General features: G+C 43.0%; 1 protein-coding gene across 25 annotated transcripts in view; it reads right to left on the reverse strand.

Annotated features, from left to right (window-relative positions):
• LOC126990579 (uncharacterized) overlaps positions 1-20,368 on the reverse strand; it is a 277,009-nt gene that overhangs the window by 37,620 nt on the left and 219,021 nt on the right. For 16 of the 25 annotated variants that reach the window (XM_050849194.1, XM_050849212.1, XM_050849213.1 and 13 more), the window contains one exon: positions 11,580-11,646. The exons of 2 other annotated variants lie outside the window; for them this stretch is intronic. In XM_050849194.1, coding sequence (XP_050705151.1) covers positions 11,580-11,646 — 67 coding nt within the window. Of the gene's footprint in view, positions 1-7,668; positions 7,736-11,579; positions 11,647-20,368 lie in introns of all 25 variants that reach the window. 7 more of the 25 variants (XM_050849207.1, XM_050849204.1, XM_050849199.1 and 4 more) reach the window with 2 other exon arrangements.

Below are 20,368 nucleotides of genomic sequence, written 5' to 3' on the forward strand. Positions count from 1 at the left end.
ACCGCATAGTTAGGTTGCAGGATTTATTACTGGATTGGACTGTTAACTCAATTAAGCGGTTTAAGAAGTTCGCCTGAAAGTGATTAAAATTTCAGGGTGCCCGGGATGAAGACAAGAAAGAGCCTCAAGAAGAAAGTCTCAAAATTTCAAAGTTCGGATATATGTGGGAAATGCGGCAAAAATGCGCGTTAAACTCAAAAAAAAGTTAAAAACAAAAAGTTGGAAAAAAAAATGAATTCTGCAAAAAATGCATCGATGCAGCAAATCCTCAAATACTTGGGGTCAAAATCTGGAAAAAAAAAGAAAAATTTTTGTCTCTACATGCAACAATGTAGCAAAACCGTGAAGTAATGTTTCAATTGGCTTAAAGAAAAATGATGTAGAATAAAATGGTCTCCCCGCCATGCAAAGGCTTTTATGCAATTAAATGCACTATTGATGTAAAACGATCCTTGTTTCCTTCCCTGCGCAACAAAAACGAAGAAGAGAAAGGAAGGTATTCTCTCTCTCGAGACGAAAATGATCTTAAAAAACTAATAAAAAGGAAAAAAAAAAAATTGTTTCAACACACATGTTTCTCTCTTGATGCGTACAGCCAGGAGGAATGATGATCGTTTGTAAAAATGCAATGGTTGTGCGATGGTAGATACTCAAATGCATTGTTTATGATTCATGACACTTTGTTGTAAATAGAATGGCGTAAAACAGTGATGTAGTCACTCTAAATTCAGAAAATCACAAAATTTCTTCAACAACGTCAATCAAATAAATATCACCGTCATCCATGGTCTGTTATCAACAATCTTACTATTTAATCCTTCAAAAAATCACTTACAAATCCACTTCCTTCCGCAAGTGGACTAGATGTATCTGTGGGGTCTTTCTTTCTCTGATATGTCTATGTCTATGAAACATCATCAACTCAGCCATGACGTCACGTGTTCTATGACGTCACGCCAGTGATGCGCTGGAGACCCTCGCCAGCAAGTCTCATTTGAATCTTGGTTTTATTCAAGGATTTACACATCATATTATATTAATAATAATAACCGTAACACATTGATTTGTGTTTCATATTATTTATCATTGCTATCTGTTGATAAAATTACTTTAATTCTGTATAAAATAACATGTAAAACAATTTTTATATAAATATTTTTTGGAGTTACATAAATTTCAATGGGGAAATTAGTTTTGGTTTACGAGTGTTTTGGTGTGCAAGCAAAATTCCGACACAAACTAAACTTGTAACCTGTGGTAAGACTATTCCTGTACAAAGAAACTCAAAAGGATCCAAAGGATTGAAACTAAGATGGTACCAGAACTATCAAACCTGCCATACGAGACTAGATTAGAGGAACTGGCCTTACCAACACTGGAAGAAAGAAGAGAAAGAGGAGATCTGATAGCATTGTGCAGGAATACAAGTGGAATGAACTTGTTGGATAGAAATGATGAAGGGGGAGGCAACTAAGAGAACACAGCAAGAAACTGAGAAAAGGGACTTGTTTGAAAGACAAAGAAGTACAGTTTTCCACACAGGAGAGCGGATACATGGAATGGACTTAGCAATGACATTGTTGAAGCAGGCAGTGTCCATAAAATGAAGGAAAAGCTGGACAAATATAGATAGAGGGACAGAACTATCTGAGCTTGAGCTCAGGCCCTGTATACAGTACTCTCTCGAGTTTCGCGCATGCTTCATTCCGAAAGTATGGCACTAACTCAAAGTATTGAAATCCATGTAAAAGCACTGATTGGTTCTGACCCGTGGAAAATAATGACTTTTTCCGACTTTACTCCCTTGTTATCACAATTTTTTCGACTTTACTCCCTTGTTATCTCAAAATACATACCTTGTTAATAGGCAGAAAATGAGAAGTGAGAACAGATCGTTTTTCAAGCTGCAGTTGAAGGCGGCTGCCTTACAATTGTCTGGCAGTTCTGAATACACGCTTGTGATCCACGTGGTGTCGTCTGCTAAAGTAAGGGCAGTTGCTCGTGGTCACTGGTGGGACGGTTGGACAAACATATATATATATATATATATATATATATATATATATATATATATATATATATATATATATATATACAGTAAAACCCCGATTATCCGAAATGGAAGGGGGGAAGCCTCTTTCGGATAAGCCGATTTTTCGGATAATCCGGATTTATGGCCGCCATTTTGATCGCCGCCAGCTTCTGCTGTATGGTAAGGACGACTTTCTACCTTTTCCCGGTTTCTTTCGGCATGGTGATGTAGAAAGAAGTGAGGTCGAAGCACAGGTAGAACGCGATGCGACTGCCCAGTGTGAAGTGTGTGACGCGACTGCCGCCGACTGACGATGTAAACAATGAAACCAAACAAACACGCTACGCTAAACAAAGTAGTACGCTTAAAACATGTGATGTAAATGTTTTATTGTATGTTTGTCTGTGTGTCTCCTTGTCTGGACCAGTGTATGTTGATACTTGTGAGCGTTGCAGATCTGAATTGTGAATGTTGCAGAGTGCGATTGTGAATGGTTGTGCAAGCTTGCAAGTGTGACCTTGATGCATCGTGCAGGTGGAGACACAGTATGATGACTCATATTATCGCGCAACTCATATGTTGGAAGGGGAATGTGGCATGGAGTGGAGAGGGGAGTCGTGTTTGTGTCGTTGTCTTGAGAGTACGGTGTGAGAGTAGTCGTGCAGTAGTTTGTTCGTTCGCCGCACCTACGTCCTTGCTGGGGCGAAGGTGCGGACGTGGTGTTGTTGAGAGTTTGTTTAATGTTTTTTGTCTAATACATTGATCTATTCGTTACAAGCTATTTCGGCAATACGTATTAGAAAGCATATTCATTTTAACTGTTCTTATCAATTTTAAATGTGGTAATATAGTACATATGTAGTTATTTTTATTTATTTTTGATGTTTTATAACGTTTTGGTATAGAAAAAAAAATTTTTTAATTGCATTATCCAGATCAATTTCGGATAATCCGGTTTTTCGGATAATCCGCTTTCGGATAATCGGGGTTTTACTGTATATATATATATATATATATATATATATATATATATATATATATATATATATATATATATATATATATATATATATATATATATTGTTACGAATGTGCTGTATGTGAATGATTGTATGTGTAATGTGATGAAATTGTAGCATGATGCAATGTTAGCTCAGCATGGTGCAACTCTACTTGTTGGGACAAGAGAGACAGAGGGGAGCCCGGGGCCACCGGCCGCCGGGCAGGAAGTGCTGAGTCGGCGGTTGCGAGCAAGGGGCAGTTGGGAAGACGCGTGTCTGGGCTGAGTGTTGAGCTGCTCCGCTTGCGAGCTGTGTGCTTCCGGTGTGCGTGTCTGCCGTGCCCCTGTACTGTGCCTGATTAACTAACTGTTCTGTGCCCTTGAAAGTTGCTGTACTGTGTGAGGAACCTGTCATTAAACTAGAACTTAGTGTTGAACGTGTATCCTTTGTGCCCTGCCTCGTTCCCTCCTCCCCTCGGTGTTCGGTGTGGGCCGCTGTGAGTGACTGGTGCCCGTGTGGCTGTTCTGGGGATCACGCCTGCCTGCCCGTGGATGGTGTGTGGTAGGGGGGGTGGCGTAACAATATATATATATATATATATATATATATATATATATATATATATATATATATATTTTTTTTTTTTCCTTCAACAAAGGAGACAGCTCAAGGGCACAAAAAAGGGAAAAAATAAATAAATAAATAAATAAAAAAAAGCCCGCTACTCGCTGCTCCTAAAAAAAAAAAAAAAAAAAAAAAAAACAAAATAGGCAGCCGAAAGAGAGGTCAATTTCGGAAGGAGAGGTGTCCTGATACCCTCCTCTTGAAAGAGTTCAAGTCGTAGGCAGGAGGAAATACAGATGAAGGAAGATTGTTCCAGAGTTTACCAGCGTGAGGGATGAAAGAGTGAAGATACTGGTTAACTCTTGCAGAAGTGGTTTGGACAGTATAGGGTTGAGCATGAGAAGAAAGTCATGTGCAGCAGGGCTGCAGGAGGGGGGGAGGCATGCAGTTAGCAAGTTCAGAAGAGCAGTCAGCGTGAAAATAGCAATCTTTCTGGTAGTTTTCTGTGTGTTATGAATTAATCTGCTAACTCTTTCTGTTAAAAATCATGAAATCACTAATATCATGATTGACTTTTCAATGCCTATTGAACCTAAACCGCTGCTGCCGCCGCAAAATAGCTCGCAGAGAGGTTCAACTTGCTTACTGTTTCCATATCTCCCTCACTGCTCACAAAGATTACAAGTGGACAGACTAGAACAAAACCAGGCAAATTAATCCCTTTCATTGCTAAACGCTCGCAGTGAGTGTTAGGCGTGTTTGCTGGTGGTGCTAAACACTCGCTGCAAGCTCCAGCAGCACTCAAATCTCCCACGTATGAGTGTTCCAACACTAATTCTCACAACACAGGATTGCCAATTGAGTGGGTTCTCCACTAAATTTGGTGGAAAATCATATCAGCCCAGCGCTGAAAATCTACGAATGAGTAACTGGTGGATGTTCTTGTCCAACATAGTGGCATTTTTGTATAGCTTGACCTATCACCTGACTGATTCTTTGACCAAATAGTTGTAAATATTGCACTTGGCAATACTCCCTTGCCAGAATCTCAAGGAGAGATGTCTGCAGTTCCCTCAATATGGCTGATCATCACGCATGCACTTAAGTAAATGTTCACATTCAACACTCCCTGAACGTGCATGTACGTTCGCAAGAGAGGCATACATAACCGACTCCAATAGATCTGGGCCTCCTCTTTCCAATGGTGATTTTGGTTTTTAGCCGTAATGAATAGTTTTTGAGATACAGAGGTTAAAAGAGACCCCCCATTGGGGTGCCTGACTGCATCTGAGGGCATTGGTAATGATCAAAACAAACAAAGTGACTGTGAAAGCAGCCCTTAGTTACAGTACCCTCTTGAGTTTCGCGGTTAGTCCTAAATTCTTACCATCCCGACTTTCGCGTGTTATCACTCTGAGTTTCACGCTGCTTTGACACGTATGGGTCACGTCTACTTACCATCGGCGTCACGCACGCTACTTTTAAAGGTAGTATCACACTGGACATTTTCTTCCAAACATTGTGGCAATGAGAGAGAGAGAGAGAGGAGGAGACCGGGAAGAGAAAACGGGTCATTTTGAAGCCGCAGTTGAAGGCGGCTGCCTTGCAGTTGGCTAATATTTCTGAAAACACGCTTGTGATTCGCTGGGATTCCGATGACGTCATCGCCGACGCTCACCCTATCAGCGGCTTCACTGCCTTAAGGCGGTGTCACAATGACCGTACGCCCAACCGGGAGTGAGTTCACGGTTATCTGTAAGCTGGTGTCACACAGTGCTTTTTTCTTCCCGCCGCGTTGGCGCCAGCTAGGGCAACCGGCAATTCCAACTTTTCTGGTGTGCGTTACACACAGCCAAGGTCGGTCGCCAGTATCCACATCCACAACACAAACAAAGCACTTGCCCTGTATCAACATGGCGTCGTCTGCTAAAGTAAGGGATGTCTCGGCTTGTGCTGCCATTACCCAAGTTGTGGGCTTGTTGCTGCAGTTAAATGGAAGGAAGAAACAGTTGTGGGTGTGGCATGCCTGTGGTTCCTGCATGCCAGTTCTCATTGTCACCACTGCGCATGTGTGGCCAACCCACCCATCTTGACTCAACCACATAAGCACATGGATCGAATAACAACACACATACACACACACCAGACTCATTAGGAACCATTGCAGAAGTTTCCGACAAACAAATGATTTCACCATTTCTTGAGTGTGTTAGGCAGTATTTGGTGAGTGGCTCACATGAACCAAATCTAGCTCTTGGCAAGAAGAGAGCAGTCGTCTTTAACACTGCTCTCTTCTTGCCATTGGGTATGTTTGGTTTGTATGAACCACTCACCAAATAAGTTCTAACACACTAGGAAATGGTGAAGCCATTTTTGTTTGTGAGAAACATCTGCCATGGTTCATGATGAGTCTGGTGTGTGCGTGTGTGTGTGTGTGCGTGTGTCTTTGTTGTTACTCGATCCACGTGTTTATGTGGTCGGAGTCTAGATGGGTGGGTTGGCCGCTCACGCACAGTGGTGACAATGAAAACTGGCACGGAGGAACTTCAGACACGCCACACCCACAACAACTTCTTCCTGCCATTTAACTGATGCAACAAGTCCATAACTTGGTAATGGCAGCACAAGCTGCGACAGCCCTTACTTTAGCAGACGACGCCATGTTGATACAGGGCAAGTGCTGTGTTTACGTTGTGGATGTGCATACTGGCAACAGACTTTGGCCCGGAAAAGTTGGATTTGCTGGTTGCCCAAGCTGCCGCCAACACGGTGGGAAGAAAATGCCCCAGTGTGACACCAGCAAGTTATGGACAACTGACAACTCGCTCCCGGATGGGTGCACGGGAGTTGCCAGTAGCCACAACAGTTAGAAGAAAACAGCCAGTGTGACACTGCCCCAAGGCAGCTAGGCCACTGACCGGGTAAGCGGCAGTGATAACGTCATCGGACTCCTAGTGAATCAGAAGCATGTTTTCAGAGCTTAGCCAATTGTAAGGCTTCATCTGTGGCTTTAAAACGACCCATTCTCTCTTCCTGTTTTCTTCCTTTTTCCAGGGTACGTATTTTGAGATAACAAGGGAGTAAAGGAGGAAAAAAAGTGAGCTTCGGGGGGCAGCATGAGCCAATTATAATAGCGCCACTATAAACAGTTGCCTGTGCCATGACAGGCTCGGGGCCGACCATCACACACACACACACACACACACACACACACACACACACACACACACACACAAAAAAAAAAAAAAAAAAAAAAAAATCCACGGGACGGGACATATGCTTTTTCATGTTTTCAATACCTCGAGTTTCGCGATCCTTGAGTTTAGCGCCAAACCTTCGAAACAAAGCTAGGTGCTTTTCTGTCCTTTTCTTTCCCTGATTTTGCTTTTCTATGCCCTTTTGCTATTTTTCACTTACTTTTCACCGTCGCTGCCATGCATTACAGGTCAAAAGAAGAAGAAGAAAAGGAAAACAACACCGGGAGATCTACAGTTTTCAAAGACTTGATAAAAAGATTTTTGGACTGTGGTTCCACAGCACGGGGTGTTCTCTTATCTTGTTAATCAAATAGTAATCAAAGCAGCTCTGCCAGTCCATTTTATGAGTCTCTTGGTGGGCCATCTTCCACTGCTCCTCACTCCTCAGCCACTGCCGTCGTATGTTTGTTTACATGCAGCCGTGAGGTACCCATGTACCCACGCTCGTACTCACAACCATTTTCCATTCATAAGGACAACTGACAACTCGCCCCCGGTTGGGCATATGGGCAACCGCTGTTGTCCATAGCCCCAATGGTTGGACACCACCTTTTAAGGCAGCACGCATGACGCCGACGGTAGGTAGACGTGATGCGTACATGTCAAAGCAACGCGAAACTCGTGGCAGTAATGCGTGAAAGTCGTGATGGTAAGAATTCAGGACCAAGCGCTAAACTCGAGGATCGCGAAACTCGAGAGGGTACTGTACTATAAATAGGTAAACACACATACACAGACACACACACTAACACATATATAGACTCACACACACACATTTAACACACACACTCACTCCATCCTACATAACACTCACCAAAACAAGCAGAGACTTAAGAGTTTGATGAGCAGTATCATTGGGCACATCGCTGCCTCCAACACTCCTGTGGAAATATTCCAATAACAGTAAATCTGCTTATATCATTAATGTAAATAAGGCAATGGGTAAAGCAATAATATGATACCTATATATGATGGTAAATATTTATCATGCATTTATAAGAGCAGTCCCTACACCGTGATGTGTTCAGTTCAGTTCAGTTTGGAGGGATTGCCTTTGAAACAGCCCCCTACTCTTGGCCTCCTGTTGGTTGCTTCCATAGCTGGGCACGATAACAGAAAACCTTATTCCCGATAACCGATAACTGATAATGAAAAACCTTATCGGTGATAACCAATATTCGTTAACTAGAGACACAAATATAGGCGATAACCGATAACCAATACCCGATATAAATCCACAATTCTGATACTAGCTAGCGATAAGTCAGATAGGCAAAAAACGATACTATATTGATATTTCAGATAGAACAACATTGATGAATTCAAATTTTCATTATCTGTATTTTAGAAAACTTACAAAACCTTAAAACCACACGTTGACACGTACATATGGACGGTAATACTAGAAATGCCTGAACCGGTGTTGTGTTATTTGGCGTCCCTACCGTCAAAAATTGTTTACAAACACTGGTCTCTCATGAACGGTGCATGCTCAGACCAGCAAGCGTAGACCTGTACAGTCTCACAAAGCATTTTAACCATAATTAAGAGTTGCTGGAAGGCTGAATCAGACATATAGTACCACTACCACCATCCTAGCTGTTTCTAGAACGACACTCTGTACGAGTTGTATTTATATGTACAGAGTGTACGTCGTTCTAGAAACAGCGAGGATGGTGGTGCTGTATGTTTGATTCAGCTTTCCAGCAACTCTTAATGTGTTAAAAAAACATTGTGAGACTGTACAGGTCTACACTTAATGGTCTGAGCATGCACAGTTCACGAGAGACCAGTGTTTGTAAACAAAAGCGCCAGCTTTTGACGATGGGACACCAAATAACACAACACCGGGTGCCTTCAGTATCATGGCATGGTCGCAAACGAATATGGAATATCAAATTTGAGGCAGTGAATAATCATTTTTGGGGCAAAATTAAATGATTTTTCTCTTTGATATATTGATTTTTGAGTAGCATAAAAAAATAACCTAGTGTTTTAATTTTCATGATCTAAGTATGAAATTTCATCACCGAAGATATTTCATACCCCGAAGTTTTTTCATACAACACTGGGCCACGCATGCGCAGTAAGGAGACAACGTTTTTTTCTGAGGGGCGGAAAAAATGTAGCGATTATCGCTAGTTTGGTTACAAAAGTAACGAAGATACCGATATATATTGAAATAAGTAGCGGATGGTCGATAATCCGATTTTGTTATCAGCGATAAAGTATCGCGATATCGCCCAGCTATGGTTGCTTCTACTCCCTTCTCTTCACAGCCTTTACACTTTTCTCCAAAATATTTGAACACAATATCTAATTGCCTCTCTTCTGTTTATGTTTCCTAATAATACTTGGCTAAGAATATTTCCTCTGGATGGTTGGCTGAGTAACTCGCATGTTTCTCATTTCCCCAAAGAGAAGACTCTAAAGGGCAATGTTGAAGGTCTTCTGCTTCTGCCTCCATGTATGTGTACTAAAGGGTATTTGGTCAACAACAATCCCAGTACTCAGGTTTTTCTCCCCCTTCCCCTCCCTCCCCTCTGTAGCTCCTCCCATTCCTCCCCCATTGCCCTGCCTACACCATCACCCTTGCCTCGCCCTGATCCCTATTGCTCTTCATACTTTTCCACATCCTGCTGCTACTCCTCTTCCTCTTACTCCCCCCACTCAGAGTCCTGTGCCTCCTTCCGCCATCACAAAGTTCCTCAGTGTGTGTGTTTACCTATTTGTAGTGAACAGGGCCTGAGCTCAAGCTCGGACAGTCCTGTCCCCCATTCAATATTTGTCCAGCTTTTCCTTCATTTTATGGACACTGCCCGCTTCAACAATGTCTTTGCTGAGTCCATTCCATGTATCCACTCTCCTGTGTGGAAAACTGTACTTCTTTGTCTTTCAAAAAAGTCTCCTTTCTTACACACATTTTATAAGAAAGATCAAACCAAGGGAAACAATAGAAAGATTGAGTGATGGGAATGTGATAATTGAAGATCCTAAAGACATGACTGAGCTACTAAACAAAAAGTTCCAGCAAGTTTTTACAAAAGAATCACAATTCAACAAACCACAAGAAAACAAGATAAATGTTGATATGGAAGAAGTCACAGTAAATAAAGAGGAGATATATAAAATGATGGGGGAGCTGGAAGAGGAAAGCACTAGGACCGGATGGAGTCTCAGGTTACATATTGAAAAAAATACAGAGATCAGCTGGTTAGACCAGTATATGATATCATTAAATGCTCAATAACAACTGGTAAGTACCAAAGGAGTGGCAGAGGGCCAAAATGGTCCCTATATACAAAAGCGGAAAAAAGGAAGAACCCCTGAACTACAGACCTGTATCATTGACCAGTGTAGTATGTAAAATATGTGAGAAAGTGATAAAGTAACAATGGACGAGATTTCAAGAAGAGCATAATATAATCACAAGTAAACAATATGGCTTAAGAAAAGGGCGCTCATGTGTGACAAATTTACTGAGCTTTTACTCAAGAGTGACAGACAAAATACAGGAAAGGGACGGATGGGTTGACTGTGTTTACTTGGACCTGAAGAAGGCGTTCGACAAAGTTCCACATACAAGACTACTATGGAAGCCGGAGAATAAAGGAGGATTGAAAGGGATTATGAAAAGCTGGATGGAAAGCTACTTAAGGGGAAGAGAGATGAGAACAGTGGTAAAGGACACAAAATTGGAATGGAGAATTTCAGAGAGTGGGGTGCCTCAAGGATCGGTATTGGCACCTGTTCTCTTCCTAGTAAATGTAAATGATATGCCAGAGGGAGTAAACAGTTATATGAACCTGTTTGCAGACGATGCAAAACAGCTAAGACATATAAGAAACAGTAAAGACTGTAAAATTCTGCAAGATGACCTGAACAAGATTTGGCAATGGAGTATTAAATGGGAGATGGAATTCAATGTGAAAAAATGTCATGTAATAGAAATGGGAAAGAGTGAAGGGAGACCAAAATGAACATATAAAATGGGAGATGGAGAAATATTAAAAAAAAGTTCATGAAAAGAGATCTGGGAGTGACAATACAAGATAATCTACAGCCTGAGAGTCATGTTAATAGGATACTTGGAGATACATATAAAATGGTGTTAAATATAGGATTAGCATTCCACTACGAGGATAAGGATATGACAAAAAAGTAAATAACCACCATGATCAGACCAAAATTGGAATATGCGGAGGCGGTTTGGTCTTCCCATAAGAAGAGACACACTAGAAAGAATACAAAGAATGACAACAAAAATGGTTTCAGAACTGGAGGGATTGACATATTAAGAATGATTAAAGGAGATGGACCTACCAACACTGGAACAAAGAAGAGAAAGGGGACCTAATACAAATTTTTAAATTACTGAGCAAAATGGAAGAAGTAGATAACGAGGAGTTACTACTAAAAGAAGAAATAAACACCAGGAGCACAAGAGGACACGGTAAAAAATTGAGGAAAGGAAGATGCTTGAGAGACATAAAGAAATATAGCTTCCCACAAAGAAATATAGAGGTTTGGAACAGACTAAGTGAGGATGTAGTATCGGCGAGGAGTGTGCAAAGCTTTAAGGAAAAGTTGGATAAATGCAGATACGGAGACGGGACCACACGAACATAAAGCCCAGGCCCTGTAAAACTACAACTAGGTAAATACACACACACACACACACACACATTTAACACACACACTCACTCCATCCTACATAACACTCACCAAAACAAGCAGAGACTTAAGAGTTTGATGAGCAGTATCATTGGGCACATCGCTGCCTCCAACACTCCTGTGGAAATATTCCAATAACAGTAAATGTTTATATTTTTAATGTAAATAAGGTAATGGGTAAATCAATATTATGATACCTATATATGATGGTAAATATTTCTTTTACATTATGATTGTTACAGCGAACACTGCTCTCATTCACGTGGTATGCTCTCCCTACCGCAATGTAACTCATCCCAAAACGTAACTTCTCCTAAATCTTAATTCTTCTGCAAGGTGAACACCTTTCTCAAATGCTTATGGGTGCTTTCAGCAGGTGTTTTGGTAGAACAGTGATGCCACTCAAGCCATGGCTACTTGGTGCAATGAGCGAGAAATTTCAAAATCCTACAAAAATTCTTCCAGGACAATCTGTATAAAACCGAAACCGTACTATTTGAGGGACGACTGTATACATACATATATATATATATATATATATATATATATATATATATATATATATATATATATATATATATATATATATACAGTAAAACCCCGATTATCCGAAAAACCGGATTATCCGAAATTGATCTGGATAATGCAATTAAAATTTTTTTTCTATACTAAAACGTTATAAAACATCAAAAATAAATAAAAGTAACTACATATGTACTATATTAACACATTTAAAATTGATAAGAACAGTTAAAATGAATATGCTTTCTAATACATATTGCCGAAATAGCTTGTAACGAATAGATCAATGTATTAGACAAAAAACATTAAACAAACTCTCAACAACACCACGTCCGCACCTTCGCCCCAGCAAGGACGTAGGTGCGGCGAGCGAACAAACTACTGCACGACTACTCTCACACCGTACTCTCAAGACAACGACACAAACACGACTCCCCTCTCCACTCCATGCCACATTCCCCTTCCAACATACGAGTTGCGCGATAATATGAGTCATCATACTGTGTCTCCACCTGCACGATGCATCAAGGTCACACTTGCAAGCTTGCACAACCATTCACAATCGCACTCTGCAACATTCACAATTCAGATCTGCAACGCTCACAAGTATCAACATACACTGGTCCAGACAAGGAGACACACAGACAAACATACAATAAAACATTTACATCACATGTTTTAAGCGTACTACTTTGTTTAGCGTAGCGTGTGTTTGTTTGGTTTCATTGTTTACATCGTCAGTCGGCGGCAGTCGCGTCACACACTTCACACTGGGCAGTCGCATCGCGTTCTACCTGTGCTTCGACCTCACTTCTTTCTACATCACCATGCCGAAAGAAACCGGGAAAAGGAAGAAAGTCGTCCTTACCATACAGCAGAACACAATGCCGACGATCAAACTGGCGGCGATCAAAATGGCGGCCATAAATCCGGATTATCCGAAAAATCGGCTTATCCGAAAGAGGCTTCCCCCCTTCCATTTCGGATAATTGGGGTTTTACTGTATATATATATATTTGAGAAGATGGGGAGGCGGTGGCTGAACGGATAGTGAGACAGCCCCGCGTTCAGGAGGACGTGAGTTCAATCCCCGCCCAGTGCCACCAAGCTGGGATTTTTCAGCCGCCACCGAGTGGCTTAAAACTACCCACATGCTGTCCAGAAGACCACCTATCAACCTGGACTCTAGATTCTAGGATCAAAGATGAGCTCCGGGAGGGCAGCATGAGCCAATGCAAGATGGCGCCCCTATAAAACACTCGCCTGCGCCAGAACGGGCTGGGCCGACCATCAGGACCCACCAGAAAGAAGCCTTGGGCCAACCATCAGGCCCCACCGGGAAGAAGCCTACCGGCGCAATAAGGTGAGACTAAAAAAAAAAAAAAAAAAAAAAAATATATATATATATATATATATATATATATATATATATATATATATATATATATATATATATATATATATATATATATATATATATATATCTATATATATATATATATATATATATATCTATATATATATATATATATATATATATATATATATATATATATATATATATATATATATATATATATATATATATATATATATATATATATATATATATATATATATATATATATATATATATATATATATATATATATATATATATATATATATACATACACCATACAACTAGAGGTAGCGAGTTTTGGCTTTTTTGTTATAAATCCAAATAAATGTTTAATATACACGTTTTTTCACTATTACGCGATATTTGATGGAGTGGCACAAGATGTCTCACACAACTGGACTCACACGGTGCGGCGGCCACACAGCTGAACTCAGTTCTTCCCGCGCGCCACTTGAACAACAATACAGTACCCACGCTGCCACGCTACTCAACAATAGGGGTGGGCAGGTACCGGTACGAGTACCGGTACTAACAGTACCAGCTATATGGCACGGTACCGGTACCAGACTCACAAGCGTTCAATGTGTTAGGGACCTGGGGGTCAAAATCGCGTCAAACCTCAAATTCTCACATCAATGCATCGATGCAGCAAATAAAGTGAACAGAATGTTGGGCTTCATTAAAAGAAACTTTTTATTCAAGAATAAAGATGTAATACTTCTGCTCTACAATAGTTTAGTCAGACCCCATTTGGAATATGCAGTATGGTTTTGGTCTCCTCACCATGCAAAGGACATTGCTAAATTAGAAGGTGTTCAGCGTCGGGCAACAAAAATGATCCCTTCCTTGCGCAACAAATCCTACGAAGAAAGGCTTTCCACGCTTAACATGTTCTCTCTTGAGAAACGTCGCCTCCGAGGAAAACTGACCAAGATCACTGAATGAATTAGACAGATATAAAGCCACAGAATTTAGATCCTTTCTTTTGTATACTGGGACAGTCTACTTAGTTAACAATGTTCCTGAAAACATATACAAAAACTTTCTTTACTAAGTGTTAGTATCCGTATGCTTGCAGAAGACTTAAATCCACAAGACTTAACCCTTTCCTTGCGCGCGGTGCGGACGTGACTATCCCCTCAGGCGCAGCCGGGGAGCCCAATGGGGGGTCTCTTTTAACATCTGTATCTCAAAAACTATTCATCACAGCTAAAAACCAAAAACACCATTGGAAAGAGGAGGTCCAGATCTATAGGAGTCGGTTATGTATGCCTCTCTTGCAAACGTACATGCACATTCAGGGAGTGTTGAATGTTAACACTTACGTCAGTGCGTGCGGGATGATCAGCCGTATTGAGGGAACTGCGGACATCTTTTCTTCAGATTCTGGCAAGGGAGCATTGCCAACTGCACTATTTACAACTATTTGGTCAAAGAATCAGTCAGGTGATAGGTCAAGCTATGCAAAAATGCCGCTATATTGGGCAAGAACATCCACCAGTTACTTGTCCGTAGATTTGACGCACTGAGCTGATGTGATTTTCCACCAAATTTAGTGAAGAATCCACTCGATTGGCAACCCTGTGTTGTGAGAATTAGTGTTGGAACACTCTCATACGTGGGAGATTTTAGTGCGGGTGGAGCTCGCAGCGAGTGTTTAGCACCACCAGCAAATACGCCTAACACCTACTGCAAGCGTTTAGAAATGAAAGGGTTAAGAGTAGCTAAGAAATATTTGATTGCCTTCATAACACACTTTGAAAGTTTGTTTGGATCAAGACACCTAGTATACAACATTCATAATCTTTGTCATCTAACTGATGATGTAAAGAAATACAGGCCTATTGATGGATTCTCTGCTTTCCCCTTTGAGAATTACCTGGGATCATTAAAAAGGCTTATAAGGAAGCCAAATTGTGTTTTGAGTCAAGTAATTAACAGAATCTATGAACAAAAACATTTCAAATCAGAACAGGAAAAAATGAAGTATCCATATACAATGTTACAGCACAATGATGGACCTGTTCCTAAGGATGGTTCATGCCGCCAGTTTAGAGCACTGTATTTAGAGAATTTCTGTGTTTGACTTCACTCTGCTGACCAAGGCATAATGGTCAATAATCATGTTGGGAAAGTTATGAACATTGTGCAGTATGAAAATGACCCAGATACATATATATTATATAATTTGTATGAACATTATGATGATTTATTTGAATATCCAACAAAATCAGGAGCTCTTGGGATATATGTAGTGGCACAAGAAAGTAGGACCCTGAACAGCTGTTCTTATAAGGCCATCCAAATGAAATATGTACTCCTCCCATACAAGAAGGGCAAAATTGCTGCATTGCCATTAATACATGCAAATCACCAGTAGTAAGCTATTCAGTAGGTTGAGTGAAGCTGCCCAGTCTTTGAAAGTACAGAGTTTACAAAAAAATAGTTTCAAGAAAATCCTTCGAACACAAAAATTGCTAAGTCTTGATTTACGCTATAGCTGCAATAGATATGAGTAGGTGCAACTTGATGCTACATGATTGAGTTGGTCTCGCGTGGGCCTTTCTTGCACCTGTGCACAAGGTTTTCATTATCTGTCTTGTTTCCATATCAAAGATGCCTTCAAGACTATAACTATGTCCTAAATCTTGGAGATATCTCAGCCCAATATTATGAAGCTTTTTAGGAGTCATTCTTTGATCAGCATTTTGAAACTTGTACATTATCTTAACGGAAAATGAGAGGGGTAAGAAATGGCCAGGTATGCAGTTGTTGCATTTGAAGAGGAAAATGAAGTGAATGTGGTGCCAAGTGCCTGGATGACAGATGAGGAAACAAAGTGTTACTGGCCTCCATACCGTAACACAGCTAAGCTGGCCAAACCAATAAAGGAGAGGAATTCCCCAGAACACAACTGGTGCAAGTATACAGCAAGAGTGCTCTCCAAATGGGGTTGGTTCCTTATTTTCTCACATTATTTTTCTGATTTTTTCAGAACTGGCAAATTAGTTTTTTATAGTGACAAAAAAAAAAAAAAAAAAAAAAATATATATATATATATATATATATATATATATATATATATATATATATATATATATATATATATATATATATATATATATATATATATATATATATATATATATATATATATTGTTATGCAGGACGTGTTACTTGGGTTCCGTGTCGCCGTCAGGAGACTCCGTGGGAGGGAGATATGTAAACACTTTGCACAGCTTCTGTAGTTTAATATTCTTCCTTAGTAGTACACTTCACTCTGACTCTTCACTTACCACTAGCTTACTAAGACTGGAACTCTCTCGCCCTCTTCTCCTAATATATCCAGAACAGTACAGTCTAGAATGTTACAGTATATTTTAGATCACACAAGAACATGTAGCAAAAATATATGCGAGTTGGCAACACTTCCCGCCTGGCGCCTGGCCGCGCCCCGCGGGGAGCGGACGGCTCGCCTTGCTCCCCGCCCCCTTGCTCGTTTCTCCGGGAGCCTTCTAGAGGCCTGTGGTCGCCGGGGGAAGCTTCCAGCACAACACTATCCCCCCCTCTTAATTGTGATCGTCCCGATCACACACTTAACTATATACAAACGTAAGAGAATTAATCAAAAACATAATAATCGTCGTATCGCTGTGGACGCCTGCGTTGCCTTTGTCTTCTGCTCGGTGCCTCCTGCGCGTCTGTCTCCTGGTGCGCCTCGTCGTCGTCCGCTTCTTGGGGTGTCCCTGGAACATCTGCCGAAGCCGGGAGGTTATCTCCCTCGGCTGAAAGGTCCAGAAGGCTTATGTCGTCGTCGACCTCTTCTCGGTCCTGGACGTCCCTTGCGTTTTCGTCGGCTGCTGGGTGTCTGTAGTTGTTCCAGGTGTAGTTTCCCGGACCGTGGTACCTCCATAGGCGGTTGACGTGGACAACTTTCGGCTTGGTCTTTTCCGTTCTCCGGATTCGGTAAGTCACGTCGGAGAGGCGTTCTAGCACAGTATAAGGGCCTTCCCAGGGGCTCTGTAACTTCGGAGACTGTCCTTTCTTCCTCTGCGGGTTGTAAAGCCAGACTTGGTCTCCTTCCTTGAAGTCAACGTGGCTTGCCCTCATATTGTAACCGAGCTTCATGGCCTCCCCGGAGAACTTCAAGGCACCTCGGACTTGATGGTGCACCTCTTCCAGTCGTTCCTCTAGTTGACGGGCAAAACTGGAGGCGTCCCTTGGAAGGCTTTCCCCAGGAGGCCTTCCTGTCAGTAGGTCCACCGGCAATCGCAGCTCACGTCCAAACATCAGCTTTGCCGGTGAATACCCCGTAGTCTCGTGGGCGGCAGACCTGTAGGCCATGAGAAGCGCAGGCAGCTTCTGATCCCATGAAGACTGATCATTGTTGCACTGCTTGGCCAACTCCTGGCCCAACGTCCAATTAAACCTCTCCACCATTCCATCTGACTGTGGGTGCAGAGGGTGGTCCGGTCTTCTTGATACCCAGAAGCTTGCAGCACTCAGCAAGGACTGTTGACTCAAAATTCCTTCCCTGGTCGGAATGGAGCTCGTTAGGCACACCGAAACGACAGAAGAACCCCTCCACCAAAACCTTGGCGATGGTAGTGGCTTCCTGGTCAGGGATGGCGTAGGCTTCCGGCCACTTGGTGAAGTAATCCATTGTGACGCAGATGTACCTATTTCCGTTCGTCGTCAGAGGCAAGGGTCCTGCTATATCCACTGCCACCCGTTCCATGGGGGCTCCAACCTGGTATAGTTGCAATGGGGCACGGTGACGCTTCTTGGGGCCCTTCTTTGCACAGCACACCTCACACGCGTGACACCATTCTTCCACGTCCTTCCTCATGCCAACCCAGTAGAACCTTTGGCGCAGGCGACTCAGTGTCTTCTTTACCCCAAGGTGTCCGCTGGTGATGCTGTCGTGCATTTCTTTCAGGACACCTTCCCGGGACTTCATAGGTAGCGCCGTGGACCAGTAGTGGTCAAGACCATCATGAGAGACCCAGCGTCGCTGCAACACCCCGTTGTCCATCCAAAGAGTGTCCCACTGAGTCCAGTAATTCTTGGTGGTAGGGCTTTCTCTCGAGATTACTTCCCATCCAGGTCGCGTTGACGACTGACTCAGCCACTCCATAATTGGTCTCAGATCTCGGTCCTCCCGCTGCAGTTTTCCCAAGTCTTCCCATGGCACCTCCGCTGTCTGTTCCACTGTAGTGCGGCGGCACATATTCTGGACGCTTTCCCTCTGGAGGCAATGTTGACACTCAGGTAGGCAGGGGCGCCGGCTCAAGCTGTCCGCGTTACCGTGTGTTAGCCCAGATCGGTGCACAATAGTGTAGTGATGCTGCTCTAGTTTACCTATCCAGCGAGCAAGCTGGCCCTCAGGGTTTTTCAGTGACTTCAACCACCGCAATGCAGCTTGATCCGTGCGGATGGTGAAAGTTGCACCGTACAGGTAAGCATGGAAAAAGTCAAGGCTCTTGACTACTGCCAGGAGTTCTTTCCGGGTCACGCAATAGTTTTTCTCGGCTGGGGTGAGCTTCTTGCTGAAGTAGGCCACAACCCGTTCCATGTCGGCACACGCCTGGTACAGCACTCCACCAATCCCCTCATCACTGGCATCACAATCCAGTATAAAAGGCTTAGAGGGGTCTGGGTAGGTGAGTACAGGCGAGCTGATGAGGGCCTCCTTGAGCTTCTCAAAGGCAACCTGAGTTTCCGCTGTCCACTCAAACTTGCGCCCCTTCTTCGTCAGGAGGTGCAGTGGTGCAGCAATCGTAGCGAAGCCTTTCACTAACCTGCGGTAGTATGAGCACAACCCGAGGAAGCTCCGCAGCTCCTTCACGTTGGTGGGTGTCGGCCAGTCCCTTACCGCAGCCACCTTCTCAGGATCAGTGCGTACTCCAGCCTCGCTCACGATGTGTCCCAAGTATTGGACCTCCCTTTGGAATAGGCAGCATTTCTTCGGGCTGAGCTTAAGATGTGCAGCTCTAAACCGGGCGAAAACCTCTGATAGTCTTTCCATCTCCTGCTCGAAGGTCTGGCCAAAGACAATCACGTCGTCGAGGTAGATGAGTGCCGTCTTCCAGTGAAGTCCCTCCAGCACCCTCTCCATCAGCCGCTCGAACGTGGCCGGCGCGTTGCACAGGCCAAAGGGCATGACCTTAAACTGCCACAGGCCTTGACCGTAGGAGAAGGCTGTTTTCTCTTTGTCCTGCTCCGCCATTTTGACTTGGTGATACCCAGACTTCATATCCAGTGTTGAAAACCACTTGGAGCCCACCAAGGCGTCGAGCGTGTCGTCGATCCGTGGGAGTGGGTATGAATCCTTGATGGTGAGATCGTTGAGGGCTCGGTAGTCCACGCAGCACCTGAGGGAACCGTCCTTTGTCCTGACGAGCACTACAGCAGACGCCCACGGGCTGCTGGACCGCTCGATTAACCCCTGTTGCCGGAGATCATCCATTACCTCATCCATCTCCTTGCGACGGGCTGGTGCCATCCTTCGAGGAGCTTGCTTCACTGGGCGGTGGCTACCTGTGTCGATGTGGTGCTCTACCAGGTCCGTACACCCCAAGTCCAGGTCTCCTGTGGAAAACACATCTGCATTTCTCAAGAGAAGCTCCCTGAGCTGTTCCACTTGGGGTTCCTCTAGACACTTGGAGCTCCTGTCAAACAGATCGCGCAGGTAGTCAGGCAGCTCCTCCTGGGGCTTCGTCAGGGTTCTCCTGCAGACACAGGTTCTTGGTTTCTGGTCGATCTCTTGGCACAATCCCACCATGGTCCCTTGTTTTATTTTCTTTGGGCTGAAAGAGACATTGGCCACGACGACAGGCACTTCCGCTGCAGCAGGGTCTACCAAAGTACTTCCTACAATCACCCGTTTTCTACCGGGCATCGACTTCCACTCTCT

Source organism: Eriocheir sinensis, unplaced genomic scaffold, assembly GCF_024679095.1.
Source record: "Eriocheir sinensis breed Jianghai 21 unplaced genomic scaffold, ASM2467909v1 Scaffold178, whole genome shotgun sequence".
Taxonomy (NCBI): domain Eukaryota; kingdom Metazoa; phylum Arthropoda; class Malacostraca; order Decapoda; family Varunidae; genus Eriocheir; species Eriocheir sinensis.